Below are 23,060 nucleotides of genomic sequence, written 5' to 3'. Positions count from 1 at the left end.
ATGTAACGGACTACAGTCCTTCGTGGTGAGACGATGGAGCTGCCCATGCGCACCTACGTGTACTAGTTGTTGTTAGCGGTGCTTGTAGAGATGAAATGGGATATGAGCAAGCTGTATTTTTTTTGCTATGTTCATGGTAAGATATACTTGATAATAGAAAATACTTTGTATTAAAACTGTGGTTTTATTGTGCGTCAGGTGTCACTGTATTTATATTAATTCAACGAGTTTTACAATTCTAAATAGGAAACTGTAAACGTATTCCTTCCCACCGCAGGGACGTCAAACGCAAACAATGCAATAACATAGGTAATAGTTTAGAGCATTTAAATGTATGCTACAGTATTTAACTTTTTTMMGGGGGGGGGCATACATTCGACATTTGAAAATATTATGGCAGAATACATCCCAGGTTAGCCAACACATATATGCTAGATAGCTATATGGATAATCTGAATATTAGTATGTCAATTCATTGTAGAGTGTAACGTTAGTTAGCTATCAAGGTTTATCCAAATCCCAGGATAAAGATTACTTCCATGGTTTATGAGTTTAAGTAGCTAGCTAATTACAGTGTAGCCTATCTATTTGATAGTGAAAGGTGCTTCAGATAACTCAGGTCATATTCAGTGGTAGATTATGTTAATGTTTCTCCATATTTGATAGTGTGCAGCAGCAAGATGCCCGGAAGATAGAATTCACGGTGGTCAGCTCCTTCGATCACGAAGATAACTTTAGTGGCAAGGAGCTGATGGTCCATGCACCTCTGTCAATGGCTGGAGATCTGCCAGGTAGACACTCACACACACACATACATAATTGTCTCGAAATTCTGCTCGCCTGAGATAGAATACCAGAAATTAATGTAACAAAATTATGGGTTTTAATGGTACATTTACTAGGCCTACTGATTACACATGTAATGAGAATTAGATTTTTTTTAATAAATCAAAAGGCAAACATTTCACAATTAAACAATTTATGTGCAACAGTGGAGCACATTCTGGAGAGCTGAGTGCATGTATTCTGGAGAGAGATGCCCATATCTTCACCACACATCCCTCCCCTTCTTGTCTCAATTTTTTTTAATAATATCCTAGACACGTTATCTTAACATATTTAAGGTGCTTTTCACTGACAGCTGCAACTTTAATCAGCCAGGCGAGGTGCCCAAATTGCTGGCTTCCCAAATAGGTATAGGCCTATGCACTTGTGATTTGAAACAATCCACAGCAAAATACATTTAAGAAACTAATTATCCTCTGTGGCTAAGTCAAGCTCTCTTGTAAGGTATTTTGAATGACTTTATTTAGACAGGAGTAATTATATAATTTTGGCAAAACATGAATTTACTTTGGGAGAAGCCTATAATGACGAGATGCTCATGTCTCCGCCCTAGCAATGCGAGTCCTTGTCCCAAAGGCGTGAATGCAGGCGACAAGCTTAGGTCTGCATATTATTACAGATTTTGGTGAGAGTGAGCCCTCTCGCTTCGCCTCTTCCTCTCTGCTGAAACTAGTGAGCGAAACAGTGGCCCTCTTGTCTTACTAAATGTAGCCCAGGTATCTAAAGCGGTACCGGAGTGCCAAGTGTAGGTCCAAGAGGCTTGTAAACAGCTTCTACCCCCAAGCCATAAGACTCTTGAACATCTAGTCAAATGGCTACCCAGACTATTTCCATTGCCCCCTCCCTTTTACACTGCTGCTCCTCTCTGTTATTATCTATGCATAGTCACTTTAATAACTCTACCTACATGTACATATTACCTCAATTACCTCGACTAACCGGTGCCCCCGCACATTGACTCTGTACCAGTACCCCCTGTATATAGCCTCGCTATTGTTATTTTACTGCTGCTCTTTAATTATATGTTACTTTTATTTCTTATTCTTATTTAATTTTGGGGGGGGGTATTTTTTAAATTGCATTGTTGGTTAATGGCTTGTAAGTAAGCATTTCACTGTAAGGTTGTATCCTGTTGTATTAGGCACATGTGACAAATAAAATTTGATTTGATGCTGCCTGGCCAGACCAAATATGACATGCCATACTCCTTATGTCCAGATAGCATTATATACTTGGTCTACACATACAGCGTCAGAGGGGCGCTATTTTGCTCGCGCGGATGCTTTATCTCAGATTGATGTGTCTTTCTGTTGGTGTGCATCCTGGTCAAATAAATAATCAATATTTCAATATTTTATATGGACAGGCAAGGAGGTACGGTAGGGCGGGCTCACCCATAACGCCGGCCCTGGTACTGGTACACTGTTATTACGTGCTTTACTTTTCTGTTATTTCTCTATTTTCTTTCTCTGCGTTGTTGGGAAGGGCCCGTAAGTAAGCGTTTCACTGTTAGTCTACACCTGTTGTTTACGAAGTATGTGATGAGTAAAATTTGATTTGACAAACACACACGACACATACTTATGCTCAATCCCAAACTGGTCCCTTCCCCTTGGCCCTCCATTTGAGCGTTAACGCACACCTCTGCTATATGCACAAATGTCCCAAAGCTGAGGGAGTGCCAATTATCTAGGGTGTATGCTTAGTAAGTGACAACAAACAACAATTATAAACTGGGTGTTTGAGCCCTGAATGCTGATTGGCTGACAGCCGTGGTATACGGTCTGATATACCACGGCTGTCAGCCAATCAGCATTCAGGGCTCAAACACCCAGTTTATAATTGTTGTTTGTTGAATGAATGACAAAACAGTTATTTTTACTGCTCTAATTACATTGGAAAAAAGTTTATAATAGCAATAAGGCTCATCTCGGGGATTTGTGCACTCTGCGTTGCGTCGTGCATAAGAACAGCCCTTAGCCGTGATATATTGGTCATATACCACACCCCCTCGGGCCTTATTGCTTAAATATACACTGAGTGTACAAAACATTAGGAACTTTCCATGACATAGACAAACCAGGTGAATCCAGGTGAAAGCTGTGATCCCTTATTAATGTCACTTTTTAAATCCACTCCAATCAGTGTAGGGGAGAAGACAGGTTAAAAGATTAGACAATTTAGACATGGATTGTGAATGTGTGCCATTCAGAGGGTGAATGGGCAAGACAAAATATTTAAGTGCCTTTGAATGGGGTATGGTAGTAGGTGCAAGGCGCATTGGTTTGAGTGTGTCAAGAATTGCAATGCTGCCGTGTTTTTCACGCAGTTTCTCATGCGTATCAAGAATGGTCCACTACCCAAAGGACATCCAGACAACCTGTGGGAAGCACCTGTGGGAAGCATTGGAGTCAACATGGGCCAGCGTCCCTGTGGAACGCTTTCAACACCTTGTGGAGTCCATGCCCTGACGAATTGAGGCTGTTCTGAGGACAAAAGGGGGTGCAACTCAATATTAGGAAGGTGTTCCTAATGTCTTGTACACTGTGTATGAAGATAACTTTATCCCATTACTCAACAATATGAAAGCAGATCTATTTAAATGGAACAATCTTCACATAAATCTTACAGGTAGAATAAACGTCTTCAGAATGGCCTGGCTCCCAAAGGTTTTATATTTATTCTCGGTAATACCAATTACCCATCCAAATTTATATGGGCAAATAACATACTTTATATGGGCAAATAAAACTCAGAATTAAAAGGGGAAGTTTTACATTTCCCCAAGTCTGAGGGTGGTTTTAACCTCCCAGACTTGGAATTGTATCAACTCGCCACTCAAGGCTTTTACTTGAGACATTGTTAAATACACTAAAGAAGAACAATGGGTACATATTGAAGAAATGCGCATTCTCACCCGCAGAATCTTTTCTCATCTTCATAGTTAAGAACACTATAACAATATGGAAGACATTTAAATGAATTCTACAAGAACCAATATCACTCACAAAGAACACAACTCTATGGAACAATCATTGCATAGCTTTTCAGAATGTTCCCGATAAATTGGTCCATTTGGAAAACTAAAGGCATAGAAACCGTAAATGCCTTGGTAACAAGAAATACAATTATTTCCACGAAAATTACATTTTGGACTGACCATTGTAGATATTTGCAGATACGTGCAACTGAAAAGTTTAATATCACAAAATGTTGATTTGAAATCTTTTGGACATCAGAGCAATCTTGAGAGAATCCTATTTGAGTCAGAGAAGGATATTCATATGATAGGTAAGATATACAAAACCTTGCAGAGAGCCTATCCAACTGACAATCTCTTAGGAAAAAATATAAACTATTTGAACCAAGAATAAAAAACAACTGATATTAGCACAAGATGGAGGGAATGCTTGAACATAACTAATGAAAACCAGGTAACCAAAATGTACACTTAATCTAGTATAAACTAATGTATAGAATGTATTACAGTGGGGAGAAGAAGTATTTGATACACTGCCGATTTTGCAGGTTTTCCTACTTACAAAGCATGTAGAGGTCAACAAAAATCCAGAAAATCACATTGTATGATTTTTAAGTAATTCATTTGGATTTTATTGCATGACATAAGTATTTGATACATCAGAAAAGCAGAACTTAATATTTGGTACAGAAACCTTTGTTTGCAATTACAGAGATCATACGTTTCCTGTAGTTCTTGACCAGGTTTGCACACACTGCAGCAGGGATTTTGGCCCACTCCCCCATACAGACCTTCTCCAGATCCTTCAGGTTTCGGGGTGTCGCTGGCAAACGGACTTTCAGCTCCCTCCAAAGATTTTCTATTGGGTTCAGGTCTGGAGACTGGCTAGGCCACTCCAGGACCTTGAGATGCTTCTTACCGAGCCACTCCTTAGTTGCCCTGGCTGTGTGTTTCGGGTCGTTGTCATGCTGGAAGACCCAGCCACGACCCATCTTCAATGCTCTTACTGAGGGAAGGGGGTTGTTGACCAAGATCTCGCGATACATGGCCCCATCCATCCTCCCTCAATACGGTGCAGTCGTCCTGTCCCTTTGCAGAAAAGCATCCCCAAAGAATGATGTTTCCACCTCACTGCTTCACGGTTGGGATGGTGTTCTTGGGTTGTACTCATCCTTCTTCTCCTCCAACACCGGCGAGTGGATTTTAGACCAAAAAGTTATATTTTTGTCTCATCAGACCACATGACCTTCTCCCATTCCTCCTCTGGATCATCCAGATGGTCATTGGCAAACTTCAGACGGGCCTGGACATGTGCTGGCTTGAGCAGGGGACCTTGCGTGCGCTGCAGGATTTTAATCCATGACGGCGTAGTGTGTTACTAATGGTTTTCTTTGAGACTGTGATCCCAGCTCTCTTCAGGTCATTGACCAGGTCCTGCCGTGTAGTTCTGGGCTGATCCCTCACCTTCCTCATGATCATTGATGCCCCACGAGGTGAGATCTTGCATGGAGCCCCAGACCGAGGGTGATTGACCGTCATCTTGAACTTCTTCCATTTTCTAATAATTGCGCCAACAGTTGTTGCCTTCTCACCAAGCTGCTTGCCTATTGTCCTGTAGCCCATCCCAGCCTTGTGCAGGTCTACATTTTTATCCCTGATGTCCTTACACAGCTCTCTGGTCTTGGCCATTGTGGAGAGGTTGGAGTCTGTTTGATTGAGTGTGTGGACAGGTGTCTTTTATACAGGTAATGAGTTCAAACAGGTAATGAGTGGAGAACAGGAGGGCTTCTTAAAGAAAAACTAACAGGTCTGTGAGAGKCGGAATTCTTACTGGTTGGTAGGTGATCAAATACTTATGTCATGCAATAAAATGCAAATTAATGACTTAAAAATCATACAATGTGATTTTCTGGATTTTTGTTTTAGATTCCGTCTCTCACAGTTGAAGTGTACCTATGATACAAATGACAGACCTCTACATGCTTTGTAAGTAGGAAAATACTTGTTCTCCCCACTGTATACAATAGACAAAATTCACAAATTCTACAGCACAACAACAGAGTCATGTCGTAATTGTAAAACTAACAATGACTCAATAATTCATGCCTTCTAGGAATGTTATGAAGTTGAAAAGTTCTGGCCAGAGTTCGAAAGTTGGCTGTCAGAAGTATTACAATGTAAATTTACTTTTAACCCATCTGTCTGCATATTTTGAGATGTCATATGGACGCACTGGAGATAGGGGTGAGAACAGGTGGATCTGGGCAGGAGTGATGTTGATATTTTTATTTTTGTGTCTGTATGTTGTCTTTTGTATGTGTATGTTTTGTATTATTTAATAAAAAATAAATAAAACTAAGTTCCAACCTCACTTGTTTCTTCCACAGGTTCTGTCCATACCCTTAGGAGGTCACTGCAGTTGGCAGGTCAGAGTCGGGTCCGTAAGCTGCAGCTGCTGGCCCACCAGTACCTGATCTCAGGCAAGATAGAGTTCCACATCGGCGACAGACTACCAGAGGCCCACTAACCTAGTCTCTTTGGATCCCTCTGCAGATTAGGATGAGTCAGTAGAATCAGCGAACAGAGATGTCGGACCAACACGAACAGGGGTCATATCCATTAGGCACCAAAAGGAAGAAAATTGACTGAAACAGGGAGGGACTACCTGACCTTGTCCCATAGAAAATGTGTGCCCTGATGTATATGCGTCTGGCTTACTTGGATGGATCATGTAGCCTGGATGGCAGTCTGCTTCTGCTGTTCTCTATGTTGTTGTTGTGGTTATGATTCTATGGAGCATGGTGGTGGGAACACCAAGGTTGTAGGTTCAATTCCCACTTGACACACATATAGTGATTGAACATGGTGAACTTCAGCATTGGTTATTGCTAAGTAACTATATTACTATTATGATATACACTGAGTGTACAAAACATTAGGAACACCTTCCTACTCTTGAGTTGCACCCCCTTTAGCCCTCAGAACAGCCTCAATTCATCGGGGCATGGACAATACAAGGTGTCGAATACGTTCCAGAGGGATGCTGGCCCATGTTGACTCCAATGCTTCCCACAGTTTCACCTGGTTAGTCTATGTCATGGAAAGAGCAGGTTTTCCAAAGGTTTTGTACATTCAGTGTGTAGGCCTACATTTTCATCATTTACTGTATTTTTGTTACAAGAAATGTTCACAGTAATAGGAATTGGTATGCACATTTTGCCATAGGTATGTTTCTCTTTATATGTTTCTCTATGTTTCTCTATAGTCTGTTCACATGGATGCCACTGGAACTTACCTCGGGATAACCTTTCACAGAAACCATGTCAACCGCTGCAACCTTTACAACCAGGTACTCCACTATGTCACACTCACAGTCAATCATTACCTACCGGTACTACACATTAAGTAATTCCCCATAACCTGTTGATTGAACTTACATACTACCACATTCATATATTTTCATTGTTTATTCGATTTTTTTTCATAGGCTTTTGTTTATCATTTCAGGTTGCATTGGTTGCCATAAATGTTTTGGGAGATTATGTGAATGGCAATGCTATTGACACTATTGTAAGTGGCTGCTCGTGTGTACGTGTTTTTTCGTGTTTTATTTTACTGGATATTTAAGGTGCAGTACTACTGTGAAACGCCAGATGGAGCTGCTGTGTTTGTGAGGTTGCCAATGTGAAGTCATTATTGTGTCCGAATACCCATACTAGTGTACTTAAGTGGGTGGCAGGCAGCCTAGCGGTTAAGAGCGTTGGGCCAGTAACCGAAAGATCGCTGGTTCCGAGCCGGCAAGGTGTAAAAATATGCCGTTCTGCCCTTGAGCAAGGCAGTTAACCCCCAACAACAACTGCTCGGGCTCCGATGACGTCGATTAAGGCAGCCCCCCGCTCCTCTCTGATTCAGAAGGGTTGGGTTAAATGTGGAAGACACATTTCGGTTTAAGGTATTGTTGTGCAACTTTCCCAAAAATAACGTTTTATAGTATGTTGACATTTTGAAAATAGTACTCTGAATGGATCATCTAATGTGCTATTGCATTGACTCCCACCATTTGTTCATTATGGTACAGCGCGTAACTTTATCTGATTATCAGCTGAACATAAGTCGGAAAATACGATATGATTATTAAACGCCGAAATGTAGTACTCTAGTATGTGTATTCCGACACAGCCATTTACATGAGATATGTTTTTATTGACATGACTGATTACATGACTTGTCCGTAAGCATTTAACCCAGGACAGTGAGTATAGCACATGAAGTGTTAGTCTATGGTACAGTAAAAATCAAAAACATTTTGAGTTTCATATGACTATAACCATATACACATTATAGGCCTACATTGATCTGCAGATAATAATAGTTGATATTTCTGAATATTATTGATGTTATAATATGTGTCCATAATGTGTTTATGTAAAAGAAACTATAGAAAAACACATTTTCCACTGTTTATGTAACTGTGTGTCAGTGTATGTTTACAGTATGCACACAGACACAGTTTTTCTTTTGTTAGAGTGTTGCCTGGTTCCATGGTGGTCACTGTGTGTGCCTGTATTGCCGTGTGTGTGTGTATGCGTGTGTGTTTGCCCTGACGGACATGGGGCAGGAATGTGGTAATCAGACTCAGAGGGCAGAGTAATCACAGAGGAGGCCGTAGCCAGTGTAATCAGATAGACCTGCGGACGGACAGCCCCTGGAGGAGAGTGGCCCAGCTCAGGGTGGAAGTTTCCCCTAGCTGCAGATCCAAGATCAGCTTCCCTTTCCTCAAGCCTAACATTAACCATTAATTAGGAAAATGCTAAACTGACCATAGATCAGCATCTAGGGGCAACTTCACCCTACAACGAGTGGTCCAGCCTTACCTCTCCAACACACAGGAAGGCAGATTCCACGGGACAAGCTCCACATTGTTGCTCTCTAATCCCACGCTTAAGCACCTCCACCATGGCCACAGTGTTAGCTGGCCTGGTTATCTCTCAGGGTTTTAGTGTTCTCACTGTTCCATGTATGTTGTGATTGTACAGATGAAACCTATAGAGTGACATATTGAAGTATATTGAGTGCTGCATGCTGTACTAGTTCTGGTCATATCATTGAGATGTGTAGATGTACGTGAATTGACGAGACTACTTGTGGTAGATCACCTAGCTCTGATGACTTGCCTCATCTATTATATACAGAGTTGAGTAGTCCTCATATCGTCCATGTTACTATTAGTTCTCTAATTTACAACTGGAATATGCCCCATTTGGGTTTCCATAATAATGAGTCAGTTGGTTGTGATAGTAGTGTTTTACTGAGCAGATGACCTGTGCCTTTTCGCTGTGTGTTTTGAGACCTGTCATTGAGAGAGGTTAATTGTACCTCTGTTTGCCCACAGCTAAGCAGAGAGAAGCTGATTGAGCACTACCTTAACAGCAGTCAGCACGTGACCGCCTTGGTTGCAACATGCATGGGGTAGGGTTGAAGGCTCATTGGCCTGTGAAGTGCTTTGTGACAATGCTGTTTAATAAATAAAAAAACAGCCTGGAAGTTGACATGATCGCCACTAGAGGTCTTCACGGGTCCACCCGAACCCGAGCACCTGAGACCCGCCCCGGGACACAAGCGGGCCTGGGTCCCAATTTTTTATTTTTCCCTCGGTTTGATTGTCATCGGAGCTATGTAACTACAGCTGATAGACTCGAATGGACCCGACCACGGCTCTGCATAGCCTGTAGCATATTTATTTTACGCTAATAAGGTGAATTCATTAGCTTATAGAAGGGCTAGCCAACATATAAAGACAGTTTCATTAACCAGAAGAGCAACTTGGCGTATAAACATTGTCAGTCGGGTCTAGATTGTCCTCGGGTACAAGAAGACCTCTAAATTACCACTGTTTGCCATTTCGATTGTTATGTTTTTCTCTTTATCTTGGGCTACAGTCTGTTCATAGAAATGGCTAACGTAGAAGCCCAGGAATCCAGGCTAAAGAGAAACACAAATGACAATTTAATTGGAATAGTTGTCAAATAGTCACTCTGAGACTCATTCAAATGTATGAAAAAATAGCAATATCCAATAGATGTAAAAATATATTATATATATAAAAAATAAAAACATCAACAACATGTAAATGACTGTACTAACAATACTCTGTACATTACAAATGTATAGAATATTTGTTTACCTAATCACACAATTTCAGGTAATATTTTGAATACCTAATTTGGCTAATTGGGGTACCTAATAATCTACAAGTTAAACCGAGGCTACAGTATGTTCTATGCATTAAAAGCGGCTCTATCCCATTGTCTCTTTCAGTAAGTGTGAGTCCATCTCTCCTCTGGATGACCTGGCTTTTGACATGTATCAGGACCCCGATCATCGGGGTCCTGATGATAGCCCACATCATCCACCTACTGGATGACAAGAAGCAGGAGATGGTCCGTCAGGAGAGATAAGAGTTTGCCAAAACACTCAAGCAGGCTATCGCTGACCTGCAAAAGGTGCTTCTAGGGTKTTTCTGTGTGGAAATTGAATAAAAATACCCAATACCCCATTTCCCCGTGGAACTTGTGTAGATCTGAAAATATGTATTGCATAGTTAGATATACATTGTAGAATCTTAGTGAAGACATCAAAACTATGAAATAACACATGGAATGAAGTAGTAACCAAAAAACTGTTAAACAATCAAAATGTATTTTATAATTAAGATTCTTCAAAGTAGCCACCCTTTTCCTTGATGACAGCTTTGCACACTCTTGGCATTCTCTCAACCAGCTTCATTAGGTAGTCATCTGGAATACATTTCAATTAACAGGTGTGCATTGTTAAAAGTTAATTTGTGGAATTTCTTTCCTTAATGCATTTGACCCAGTCAGTTGTGTTATGACAAGGTAGGGGTGGTATACAGAATATAGCCCTATTTGGTAAAAGACCAAGTCCATGTTATGGCAAGAACAGCTCAAATAAGCAAAGAGTAACGACAGTCCATCATAGCTTTAAGACATGGTCAGTCAATACGGAACATTTCAAGATCTTTGAATGTTTCTTCAAGTGCAGTCGCAAAAACCATCAAGCACTATTATGAAACTGGCTCTCATGAGGACTGCCACAGGAAAGGAAGACCCAGAGTTTCCTCTGCTCCAGACGATAAGTTCATTAGAGTTAACTGCACCTCAGATTGCAGCCCAAATAAATGCTTCACAGAGTTCAAATAACAGACACATCTCATCAACTATTCAGAGGAGACTGCGTGAATCAGGCCTTCATGGTCGAATTCCTGCAAAGAAACCACTACTAAAGGACACCAATATGAAGAAGAGACTTGCTTGGGCCAAGAAACACGAGCAATGGACATTAGACCGGTGGAAATCTGTCCTTTGGTCTGATAAGTCCAAATCGTCTGTCCTCGGTTGCAACACTCACTACCGAGTTCCAAACTGCCTCTGCAAGCAACATCAGCGCAATAACATCAGCGCAATAACTGTTCGTCGGGGGCTTCATGAAATGGGTTTCCATGGCCGAGCAGCCACACACAAGCCTAAGATCACCATACGCAATGCCAAGCGTCAGCTGGAGGGGTGTAAAGCTCGCCGCCATTGAACTCTGGAGCAGTGGAAACACATTCTCTGGAGTGATGAATCACGCTTTATCATCTGGCAGTCTAACAGACGAATCTGGGTTTGGCGGATGCCAGGAGAACGCTACATGCCCGAATGCATAGTGCCAACTGTAAAGTTTTGGTGGAGGAGGAATAATGGTCTGGGGCTGGTTCTCATGGTTAGGGTTAGGCCCCTTAGTTCCAGTGAAGGGAAATCTTAACATGGCCTTCATGGTCGTACAATGACATTCTAGACGATTCTGTGCTTCCAACTTTGTGGCAATAGTTTGGGGAAGACCCTTTCTTGTTTCAGCATGACAATGCCCCCGCGCACAAGCGAGGTTCATAAAGAAATGGTTTGTCGAGATCGGTATGGAAGAATTTGACTGGCCTGCGCAGAGCGCTGCCCTTAACCCCATCAAACACCTTTGGGATGAATTGGAACGCCGACTGTCAGCCAGGCCTAATCGCCCAACATCAGTGGCCGACCTCACTAATGCTCTTGTGGCTGACTGGAAGCAAGTCCCCGCAGCAATGTTCCAGCATCTAGTGGAAAGCCTTCCCAGAAGAGTGGAGGCTGTTATAGCAGCATAGGGGGGACCAACTCCATACTAATATTAATGCCCATGATTCTGGAATGAGATGTTTGATGAGCAGGTGTCCACATACTTTTGATCATGTAGTGTAGAGACGCTATCATTGCATTACAAATTTACACATACAGTATACTCAATATCAAGTCTTTGAATTCATCTTTTGACTTTTTCACTTCCTTATTGATTTGCAATTTTGCAGTCTGATTTTGTCCGTGTCTGTAATCGTAGTCATTAAACATTGTTCAGATTCCTGTCACCAACCACCTATGTGTATGCGGTCGTCATACCAACCATGAATACTTAATAAGCACAACAGCTGCGGTGAAGGCCAGTGAGTGTTTTTTCTTTGTTGTGACAAACCAGACGCTAGCCTGTAACCAAAGAACGGTTTCTTTCCAACCCAAACGCCTCTTAGCATTGCATACACTGCTGTTGCCAAGGTGATCTAGCCGAAACTCTCTCCATAGCTCCTTGATGGCATAACTCACACCTATGCAGGATTGATAGAAAAAGATATTACTTCATATTGTCACATACTTGAAATATGTCTACTACTAATTGTCTGTCACATTAGTAGCTAATGCAGTAGACTTATATAAATAAATGTGTTACCTGGCACCGACTAGCAAGCTCCCTCAGTTCTATGAAATTTCCCAGTAAAATTACACATTGGACTTACTGGAACCTATGGTTTGTGTCCAAAATGGCACCCTATTCACTATGTAATGCACTACTTTTGACCAGAACCCCATGGGCCCTGGTCAAAAGTAGTGCACTATAAAGTAAATATGGTGCCATTTGGGATACCAGCTAGTAAACATTAACGATTCCGTCCATGTAATACCGTGATGCTCTGGGGGCATGGCAATGACCTGTTGCATAGTAACCACAATTTAAGGAGGACTAAACTATTTTTATTTCATATGCGGTCCTGTTGAACAATTTAAGATATAGTTTGACATCTGGACCTTTGGTCGTCCATTCATGGACATGAAAATAGTTAAACACAAAAAATAACCTTTCAAAACCACTCTGTCTTTCTCTTTATCCATTCATGTGCCTCCTTCCTTCTCCATCTGTCCCCATGTGTGACTGGGCTCGGTAGGAGAATGCCTGGGCCGATCCAACGTGGAGAAGCGCTGTGCCATTGAGTAGGAGGACTACGACACGGCCAAGAAGAAGAAGGAGCAGATGGAGGAGTACCAGACAGTGTACCATCATCTGGAGGTCCACAACCTACTGGACATGGGCACAGTCAGTGGCTCTATGTGGCTTCTTGGGTCATTTCAATAGTTGTGACTGGGACCTTAAGTTAATGCCTTGTTTTGTTCATTTATCTTATTTCCCGAGCCCTTATCACAGTCAAGACACCTACAGTACAGCACCTTCAGAAAGTATTCAAACCCCTTTACTTTTCCCACATTTTGTTGTGTTACTGCCTGAATTTAAAATTGGCCTACACACAATACCCCATCATGTAAAAGTGGAATTATGTTGCTTGAAATTTTTACAAATTAATTTTAAAATTAAGCTGAAATGTCTTGAGTCAATATGTATTCAACCCCTTTCTTATTTGTTATGGCAAAGCTAAATAAGTTCAGGAGTTAAAAATGTGCTTAACAAGTCACATAATAAGTTGCATGGACTCACTCTGTATGCAATAATAGTGTTTAACATGATTTTTGAATGACTACCTCATCTCTGTACCCCACACATACAATTATCTGTAAGGTCCCTCAGTTGAGCAGTGAATTTCAAACATCGATTCAACCACAAAGACCAGGGAGGTTTTCCAATGCCTCGCAAAGAAGGGCACCTATTGGTAGATGGGTAAAAAAAAAAAAAAGTTGACATTGAACATCCCTTTGAGCATGGTGAATTACACTTTGGATGGTGTATCAATACAACCAGTCACTACAAAGATACAGGCATCTTTCATGAGGGATTTCACCATGAGGCCAATGGCAACTTTAAAACAATTACAGAGCTTATTGGTTTTGATAGGATCAAACTGAGGATGGATCAACAACATTGTAGTTACGCCACAATACTAACCAAGTTGACAGAGTGAAAAGAAGGAAGCTTGTACAGAATAAAAAATATTCAAAAACTTGCATCCTGTCTGCAACAAGGACCTAAAGTAATACTGCAAAAAATGTGGCGAAGCAATTCACTTTTTGTCCTGAATAAAAACAAAAATTTGTTTGGGCCAAATCAAATACAACACATTACTGAGTACCACTCTCCATATTTTCAAGCATAGTGGTGTCTGCATCATGTTATGGATATGCTTGTAAAAGTTAATGACTGGGGAGTTTTTCAGGATAAAAGAGAAATAGAATGGAGGCAAGCACAGTGTCACGAATACCACCGAAGGTGGCTCCCCTTCCTGTTCGGGTGGCGCTTGGCGGTCGTCGTCGCCGGTCTACTAGCTGCCACCGATCCCTTTTTCCTTTTCGTTTGGTTGTGTCTAATTGTTTTCACCTGTTCCTTGTTGGGGTTTTGGGATGGGTGTTATTTAAGTTCGTTTAGCCCGCTGGTGTTTGTGCGGGCTTGTTGTTATTTGACGTATGTGGTGTTTGTGTTCTTTTGAGTTGTCGCTGTCCGGTATTTTTAGTAACTATGGTTTTGGGTTTGTTGCACCTGTGTTTTGGGCTTCACCCATGTTTGTAACTGGTTACTTTACGAAAGGACATTAAAGCGTTTTTCCCGTCAGCCTTCTGCTCTCTGCGTCTGACTCCACACCCATCACTCTCCAGTCGTTAAACACAGGCAAAATCTTAGAGGAAAACCTGGTTTAGTCTGCTTTACACCAGAAGAGTGGCCAAGTTACAGTTTTGACTTAAATCTACTTGAATATCTATGGCAAGACCTGAAAATGGTTTTCTAGCAATGATCAACAACCAATTTGACAGAGCTTGAAGAATTTTGAAAAGAATAATGGGCAAATGTTGTGCAATCCAGGTGTGGAAAACTTTTAGAGATTTAACCAGAAAGACTAACAGCTGTAATCGCTGCCAAAGGTAATACTACAAAGTATTGACTCAGGGGTGTGAATAGTTACGTAAATTAGATCTTTATGTTTCACATAATTTTTGTAAATAAAAACATTTCTAAAAACATGGTTTCACTTTGTCATTATGGAGTATTGTGTGTAATTTAATGCATTTTGAATTCAGGCTGTAACACGAGAAAATGTGGAATAAGTCGTGGGGTATGAATACTTTCTGAAGGGACCGTATGCTATAGTAAAAAGCATGATGTAATATATAAAATAGAACAGAATATTTTTCCAAATGACAAAACTTGCCATTGCTAAGTGATGCGCATCTTGTGTCTGGAACAGTTATTCTCAAAGGGTGATCATTTGAAGCGAGTTGGAAGACAATTTTCTCAGGGTTACAAACCAAAATCGGTCTTCTTTTCGATATACTGACGTTCGATTTATACTGAACAAAAATATAATCGCAACATGCAACAATTTTAAAGTTGAGTTTAAGTTCAAATAAGGAAATCAGTCAATTTAAATAAATACATTTGGCACTAATCTATGGATTTAACCTTACTGGAAATACAGATATCTGTTGGTCACAGATACCTTAACAAAAAGGTAGGGTCTTGGATCAGAAAAACAGTCCGTATCTGGTGTGGCCACCATTTGCCTAGTAGTACGACACATCTCCTTCGCATAGAGTTAATCAGGCTGTTGATTGTGGCCTGTGGAATGTTGTCCCACTCCTCTTCAATGGCTGTGCAAAGTTGCTGGATATTGTCAGGATCTGGAACATGCTGCCGTACACGTCGATCCAGAGCATCCCAAACATGCTCAATGGGTGACATGTCTTGTAAGTATGCAGGGACGGGAACATTTTCAGCCTCCAGGAATTGTGTACAGATCCTTGCATTATCATGCTGAAACATGTTGTGATGGCAGCGGATGAATGGCACGACACTTGGCCTCAGGATCTCGTCACAGTATCTCTGTGCATTCAAACTGCCATCGATAAAATGCAATTGTGTTCATTGTACGTAGCTTATGCCTGCCCATACCATAACCTCACCACCACCATGGGGTTCACAACGTTGACCTAAGCAAACCGCTAGCCCACACAACGCCATACACGTGGTCTGCGGATGTGAGGCTGGTTGGAGCTGGCATATAGTAGAGAAATTAACATMACATTTTCTGGCATGGCAACAGCTATGTTGTCATTCCTGCAGCCAATTGCACACTCCCTCAAAACTTGAGAAATCTGTGGCATTGTGTTGTGTGACAAAACTACACATTTTATAGTGGCCTTTTTTTGTCCCCAGCACAAGGTGCACCTGTGTAATGATCATGCTGTTTAATCAATTTATCGATAAGCCTCAGGTGTAGGGATTATCTTGGAAAAGGAGAAATGGTTACTAACAGGGATGTAAACAAATTTGTGCACAACATTTTAGAGAAATAAGCTTTTTGTGCGTATTGAAAATTCCGGGGATCTTTTATTTCAACACTTTGCATGTTTCGTTTATATTTTTGTTCAGTATAGTTTATAATGCCTGTTTTGGGAATTTTCTAAATGGATTAGCAATTCCACTTGAAAGGAAATTTAGGGAGAAGAACTGTGTGATGCTTGGCTTGGAACACTAGAGTCAAAGCAAATTATCGTTGTCTTCAAGAAGACATAAACATTTTCGAGCCCAAGTTTCACTTACACGTTTGTGCAGCCACAAAGCACATTCCACCAAATAGTTTTACAATATGTGAAAAAAAAGTGATCTTTGGTTAAAGTTTTGAGTTTTGATGTCTGTTCGAGTACTCGATTACTCATGACCATCCCTAACACTGGGGCCCTCATTTTAAGCTGCAGAGGTGTTTGGAACGATCAAACATGGGATTATGACCAAGCGTTTATATGGTTTACTCACCAGTGTGACCACAGACAGATTGAGTTTCACAATTTAATTAAAAGTGTGAAACAGTTGGGTGACTTTAGCGTGTGCCAACCTGGCTGGAAGGCTCGACTTTTAGCCTTTTACAGAACAGGAGTATTGTGCCAGTTGGCTGGCAGAGTTGTACTTGGAATATATATTATACCTTGGCTCTTCATAGAGGGAGTACTATAAATCATGATATATTCAATGACATTATAGTTAATGAAAGCCACATTTGTTTTAGTAGATCATCTAATCCAGTGGATCTCAATCCTGGTCCTGGGTTTTTGCCCTAGCACTACACACTTGATTCAAATCATCAAAGCCTGATGAGGAGTTGTTGATTTGAATCACGTGTGTAGTGCTAGGGAAAAAACTAAAATGTGCACCCCTTTGGGTCCCCAGGACCAGGAATGAGAATCAATCAATCAATCAATCTTTTCAAGAGGCCTTTCTTTCACCAGTCTTTCCAGCTCAGTCTGTTTGGCCTATTACATGATCTGTTTCTCTTGAACACTGAACATTTCTCAACACTTGCGATATCTAGGTGTAATAAATGTAAACATGCTTAAATATTCTATCTAGATCTATATAGAAACATTATCTAAACTAATCTCAGCCTTAATCTTTGGATCTAATTTTCCACAACAACATGAATTAAACTAAAGTTATACATTTGACATTGGTGTTCCATTGAATGACTGTATTCACAGCTCACCGCCCTGCCTTATGACAAGAGACCCCTACCTGCCCTGCAGAGGAAGGAGGAGACAGCCCAGAGCCAGCCTGAGGAGTCCCCTCTCCACTGGTCACCACCCTCCATAGCCCTGGGTTGACCGGGGAGCCTGAGCTCCTCACAGAGAGAGCCCAGAGAGAGGCCAGCATCCCAATTGAGGTGTATGGAGACAGACTGGTGAGATAAATACACGCAAGCACGTATGCATGCACGCACAACACACACAATCACACACGAATACAGAAAAGCCCAGACAGAAAAACAGAGACCTTGCATGATGTGTGTCTCGTACTATGAAACAAAGATAAATTATTTAAAGAATGACAGTAAAAAGCTTTGGGGAACCTTAAATAAAAATTTTGGGGAAAAAGCCAACTCGGCTCCTTCATTCATTGAATCAGATGGCCCATTCATCACAAAGCCCACTGATATTGCCTACTACTTTAATTACTTTTTCATTGGCAAGATAATAAAACTTAGGGATGCTGACACTACACATCCAAGTATAATTATGAAATACAAGAATTGTACAGTGTGGAAGAGGTGAAAAACTATTGTTGTCTATCAACAATGACAAGCCACCGGGGTCTGACAATCTGGATGAAAAATTCCCGAGGATAATAGCAGACGATACTGCCACTCCTATTTGTCACATCTTCAATTTAAGCATAATAGAGAGTGTGTGCCCTCAGGCCTGGAGGGAAGCTAAAGTCATCCCGCTACCCAAGAATAGTAAAGCCCCCTTTACTGGCTCAAATAGCTGACCAATCAGCCTGTTACCAACCATAGTAAACTTCTGGAAACAATTGTGTTTTACCAGATACAATGCTTTTTCACAGTAAACAAATTGACAACAGAATTTCAGCATGCTTATAGGGAAGGACACTCAAAAAGCACAGCACTTACACAAATGACTGATGATTGGCTGAGAGAAATTGATGATAAAATTATTGTGGGGGCTGTCTCGTTAGACTTCAGTGCAGCTTTTGACATTGTCAATCATAGCCTGCTGCTGGAAAAACTTGTGTTGTGGCTTTACACCCCCTGCTGTAATGTGGATAAAGAGTTACTTGTCTAACAGAACACAGAGGGAGTTCTTTAATGGAAGCCTCTCAAATATAATCCAGTTGGAATCAGGAATTACCCAGGTAGCTGTTTAGGCCCCTTGCTTTTTTCAATTTTTATGAACGACATGAGTAAAGCCAGAGTGTCTATGTATGCGGATGACTCAACACTATACTTGTCAGCTACTACAGCGACTGAAATGACTGCAACACTCAACAAAGAGCTGCAGTTAGTTTCAGAGTGGGTGGCAAGGAGTAAATTACACCTAAATATTTCTAAAACTAAAAGCATTGTATTTTGAACAAAACACTCACTAAACCCTAAACCTCAACTAAATCTTGTAATAAATAATGTGGAAATTGAGCAAGTTGAGATGACTAAACTGCTTGGAGTAACACTAGATTGTAAACTGTCATGGTCAAAATATATTAATGCAGTATTAGCTAAGATGGGGAGAAGTCTGTCTATAATAAAGGACTTAGGAAAATTGCAATTGGCTCAGAACAGGGCAGCACGGCTGGCCCTTGGATGTACACAGAGAGCTAATATTAAAATAATATGTATGTCAATCTCTCCTGGCTGAAAGTGGAGGAGAGATTGACTTCATCKCWACTTTTATTTATGAGAGGTATTYACATGTTGAATGCACCAAGCTGTCTGTCTAAACTACTGGCACACAGCTTGGACACCCATGCATACCCCACAAGACATGCCACAAGAGGTCTCTTCAAAGTCCCCAAGTCCAGAACAGACTATGGGAGGCACACAGTACTACATAGAGCCATGACTACATGGAACTCAATTCCACATCAAGTAACTGACGCAAGCAGTAAAATTTTATATAAAAAAAAGATTCAAAAACACCTTATGCAACAGCAGGGACTGTGAAGCAACACAAAAATCTGTGAATGTATTGTAATGTTTTTAAAATTGTATAAACTGCCTTAATTTTGCTGGACCCCAGGAAGAGTAGCTGCTGCTTTGGCAGGAACTAATGGGGATCCATAATAAATACAAATACAAACCTGCCCAGAAACTGACTGACTGACTTACTCTCCAATACTCCTGCCGCACATCTGCCCTAGGTGGCTGGAGCATATTCAAAAACCTTAGGCAGCAGGGCATCTTCCCGGTAGGACATCTACAAGAAGCTGACAGAAGTATCGGCTGGGACACCCAAGGAGGAACTGAGGGCAGCAGTTTTTCTGGTCAAGAAGGCCCTCCAGGTTAAAGTATCGTCTCTGAGTTTCAAATGGCACCGTATTCGGTATTTGCGTGTGTCCTAGATGACATCGTATGAATAGGGTGCCATTTGGGACACAGACTCTCCCTATTTAACCTAGGTGTGATAATTGACTGGCAGTTGTGATGCCTGGGGGGTCGTGTTCTTTATCACTCAGAACAGTAGGTTTACATGTTCACCTTTTAGTGCCTTTAACCACACTTGGCCCAGATTGAAGTTACATACAACATGTAGAACATGAAATAAGGGCTAGCTACCTGCCCTGTGTCACAATGACTAACAGCTCTCTTGTTGCCTGGGGCTGATTTATGGAGGCCAATCAAACCCACGCTGTGGGAAACCTGCACTGGGGGAGGTGATTATGGTTACCTTTTCACAGTCATGTGTTTTTATGAACAGAGAATAAGTGTGTGCACTGAGTAGTTTGTGAACAAAGACTAAATATTGCTCAAGCAGTTTAAGAGGGTCGTTTGCACAGGGCATTTCCATCGAAAACGACCCAACGTGAAAGCTAAGCATCGGGGAAATCAAGGCATTCAGTGGATTTTAAAATATTTTTTAAATTTTCCTTCTTAAGAATTAGGAGTAAGTAAAGGCTTTGATTTCTGGATTAACAGATGGAAAAGGGGTATTAGAAAACATCTGCCAGAAAAACTCTTAAAATGTATCAGAAATGCATCAAAATACAATCATGTTGACGTYAAAACCCCTGCCAACTAATATTAACACTTATATTTAGTTTTGGAGAAATTGTTTACCTTCTGTAAATTAAAGAAATATTGCCTTGTGCCCTGTAATTCCATTACCAAAAAACCACATACAGTAACTTCTCATTTCTAATTCTCTCCTGCATGTGGAGAGAGGATAATGAAAATTCACAGAAGTAGCAAGTAATGGTAGACCTACCAAATTAGTTATAGTGATTTTACTGATATCAATTTTGTTGATTAATTATTAAGTGATTCAAACAAATTGGTAACGGAATTACAAAATATCAGTAACGGAATTACTGCAACTGAATTGGCTACAATGGGAAATCATTATAGTCACAAACCACAGTTGGCTGACCTGCTACTGTCCTCCTTTCCACTGGCATACTGTTATGTTCAGCTCATAACTGTTTTCTTTCTCTTTCAAACCAAGAGTGTTAAAACAGTCTGAGTCTGGACAACCTCTCTCTCTCTCTCTCTCTCTCTCTCTCTCTCTCTCTCTCTCTCTCTCTCTCTCTCTCTCTCTCTCTCTCTCTCTTCTCTCTGTCTCTAAACATCTCTCTTCTCTCATCTCGTCTTCTCTCTCTCTCTCTCTTCTCTCTCTCTCTCCTCTCATCTCTCTCTCTCTCCTCTCTCTCTCTCTCTCTCTCTTCTCTCTCTCTCTCTCTCTCTCTCTCTCTCTCTCTCTCCTCTCCTCTCTCTCTCATCTCTCCTCTCTCTCTCTCTCCTCTCTCTCTCTCTCTCTCTCTCTCTCTCTCTCTCTCTCTCTCTCTCTCTCTCTCTCTCTCTCTCTCTCTCTCTCTTCTCTCTCTCTCTCTCTCTCCTCTCTCTCTCTCTCTCTCTCTCTCTCTCTCTCTCTCTCTCTCTCTCTCTCTCTCTCTCTCTCTCTCTCCTCTCTCTCTTCTCTCTCTCTCTCTCTCCTTCTCTCTCTCTCGTCTCTCTCTCTCTCTCTCTCTCTCTTCCTCTCTCTCTCTTTCTCTCTCTCTCCATCTTCTCTCGTCTCTCTCTCTCTCCTCTTCTCTCTCTCCTCTCTTCTCTATTTCTCTCTCCTCTCTCTCTCTTCTCTCTCTCAGTGTTAATGTCACCTATCCCAAGCTCTTTCTGACACCTACCCATGGGCCCCTTCTCTTTCCATTTACTTTAACCAGCAGGACGTCCATTAGCGTTGAAAAGTAGTTCAAATTTGGTCAGTCCATCCTGGACTTGATGTTAATGGACTAGACCAAATCTGAACTTATCAAAGACGTATGTTTCACAGGTTTGGACAGCACAGTACAGCATATTACTGTACAGTGAGTAGAGCACAGTAAAGTACAGTACATTGAGTAGAGTGCAGTCCAATACAATATGTGGAATTGCCCCACACAAAAATAGACAAAACTTCTGAAATATTTTGAATGTATTTATTCTTGCTTAACTTACACAGGGGAACAATTTACCCTTTTGTGTATTTTTGTGTGCAAACCATGCTCTTATTTGTGAACTTCCTTGTTCAGGGTGTTGTTTTTATGCACCTACCAAAGACTAGGCCTATTTACGTTTCCTAAAGTTGAGCGTGATGGTACCTGCTTTCTTCACAAAATGGATGGCATTATTTAACATTGTGTGATGTTATTTGTGGCATTTGTCCTTGTGTTTGTTGAACTAATGTGATAGCTAGTCCCCCCTTGCCCTGCCCTTCAAGTCCAAAGGGGTTTTCCCTTGAAAGTGAAGGAAAAGCCTTGTCCTTGTTTTGAAGGCAGGCAACCAATCAGGTTATCTATCTGTTGTTGCTGTCAGCTGAAAGTGGCTGGAGGATAAACTGAAGGACAGTGGGTCAGGGTGAGAACCAGAGGGTGATGTTGATTTCAGGCCTAGATCATGTCTAGAACAGAGTAGTTGAATGGTAAACATTTAACCATGTCGGATTTCCCCATGTTTCAAAAGTCCAAACTGAAGTCAATATGTAATGTGAACAAACATTCATTCTCACACATATATAAATATTATGGTTCCATGATACTGCACATTGTGTTAATTTCCAGAAAAATACATGGTGCCAAATTTTCCACTTAAATTGTTCACTCATGAAGCACTATTTTAGAACTGGTGAGGAAAGGTGTAAGGTTTTGGTGTGAATTGAAAAGCTTTAAGCTGTGTAAAGTGAATTGAAAAGGGATAGTTTATTGGCCAGATATGTTTACATTGGACATTCCACTGCTGTCACAGGTTTTGATTGACCATGCTCTTTGAGTGCTTTACACTGCAGCTAGTCACTATTAGAGCTGCCTACCAACCGTTTACTGTTCACACACACACACACACACACACACACACACACACACACACACACACACACACACACTCTAGCCACCCCCCTAA

General features: G+C 41.1%; 1 protein-coding gene across 9 annotated transcripts; it reads left to right on the top strand.

Moving 5' to 3' along the window:
• Positions 1-46: 46 nt before the first annotated feature.
• On the top strand, positions 47-21,198 carry LOC139029048 (centrosomal protein of 104 kDa-like). 9 transcript variants are annotated; one of them, XR_011481302.1, is made up of 5 exons: positions 47-136; positions 667-791; positions 6,214-13,279; positions 17,659-17,858; positions 19,832-21,198. XR_011481302.1 is itself a non-coding variant. In XM_070447903.1 (4 exons), the coding sequence occupies exons 1-4, from the start codon at positions 96-98 to the stop codon at positions 13,178-13,180; spliced, it is 300 nt and encodes a 99-aa protein (XP_070304004.1). In that variant the 5' UTR covers positions 47-95; the 3' UTR covers positions 13,181-15,469. The 9 variants fall into 9 exon arrangements, 3 of the variants coding, with proteins under 3 accessions (XP_070304004.1, XP_070304002.1, XP_070304003.1); XR_011481300.1 differs by having other exon boundaries at positions 17,659-21,198; XR_011481298.1 differs by lacking the exons at positions 17,659-17,858; positions 19,832-21,198 and having other exon boundaries at positions 6,214-10,329; positions 13,131-15,478.
• The last annotated feature ends 1,862 nt before the right edge of the window (positions 21,199-23,060 follow it).

This window comes from Salvelinus sp. IW2-2015, linkage group LG17, assembly GCF_002910315.2.
Source record: "Salvelinus sp. IW2-2015 linkage group LG17, ASM291031v2, whole genome shotgun sequence".
Taxonomy (NCBI): domain Eukaryota; kingdom Metazoa; phylum Chordata; class Actinopteri; order Salmoniformes; family Salmonidae; genus Salvelinus; species Salvelinus sp. IW2-2015.
The sequence above is the reverse complement of the archived record's forward strand: the minus strand, read 5'-3'. Positions and strand labels throughout refer to the sequence as shown.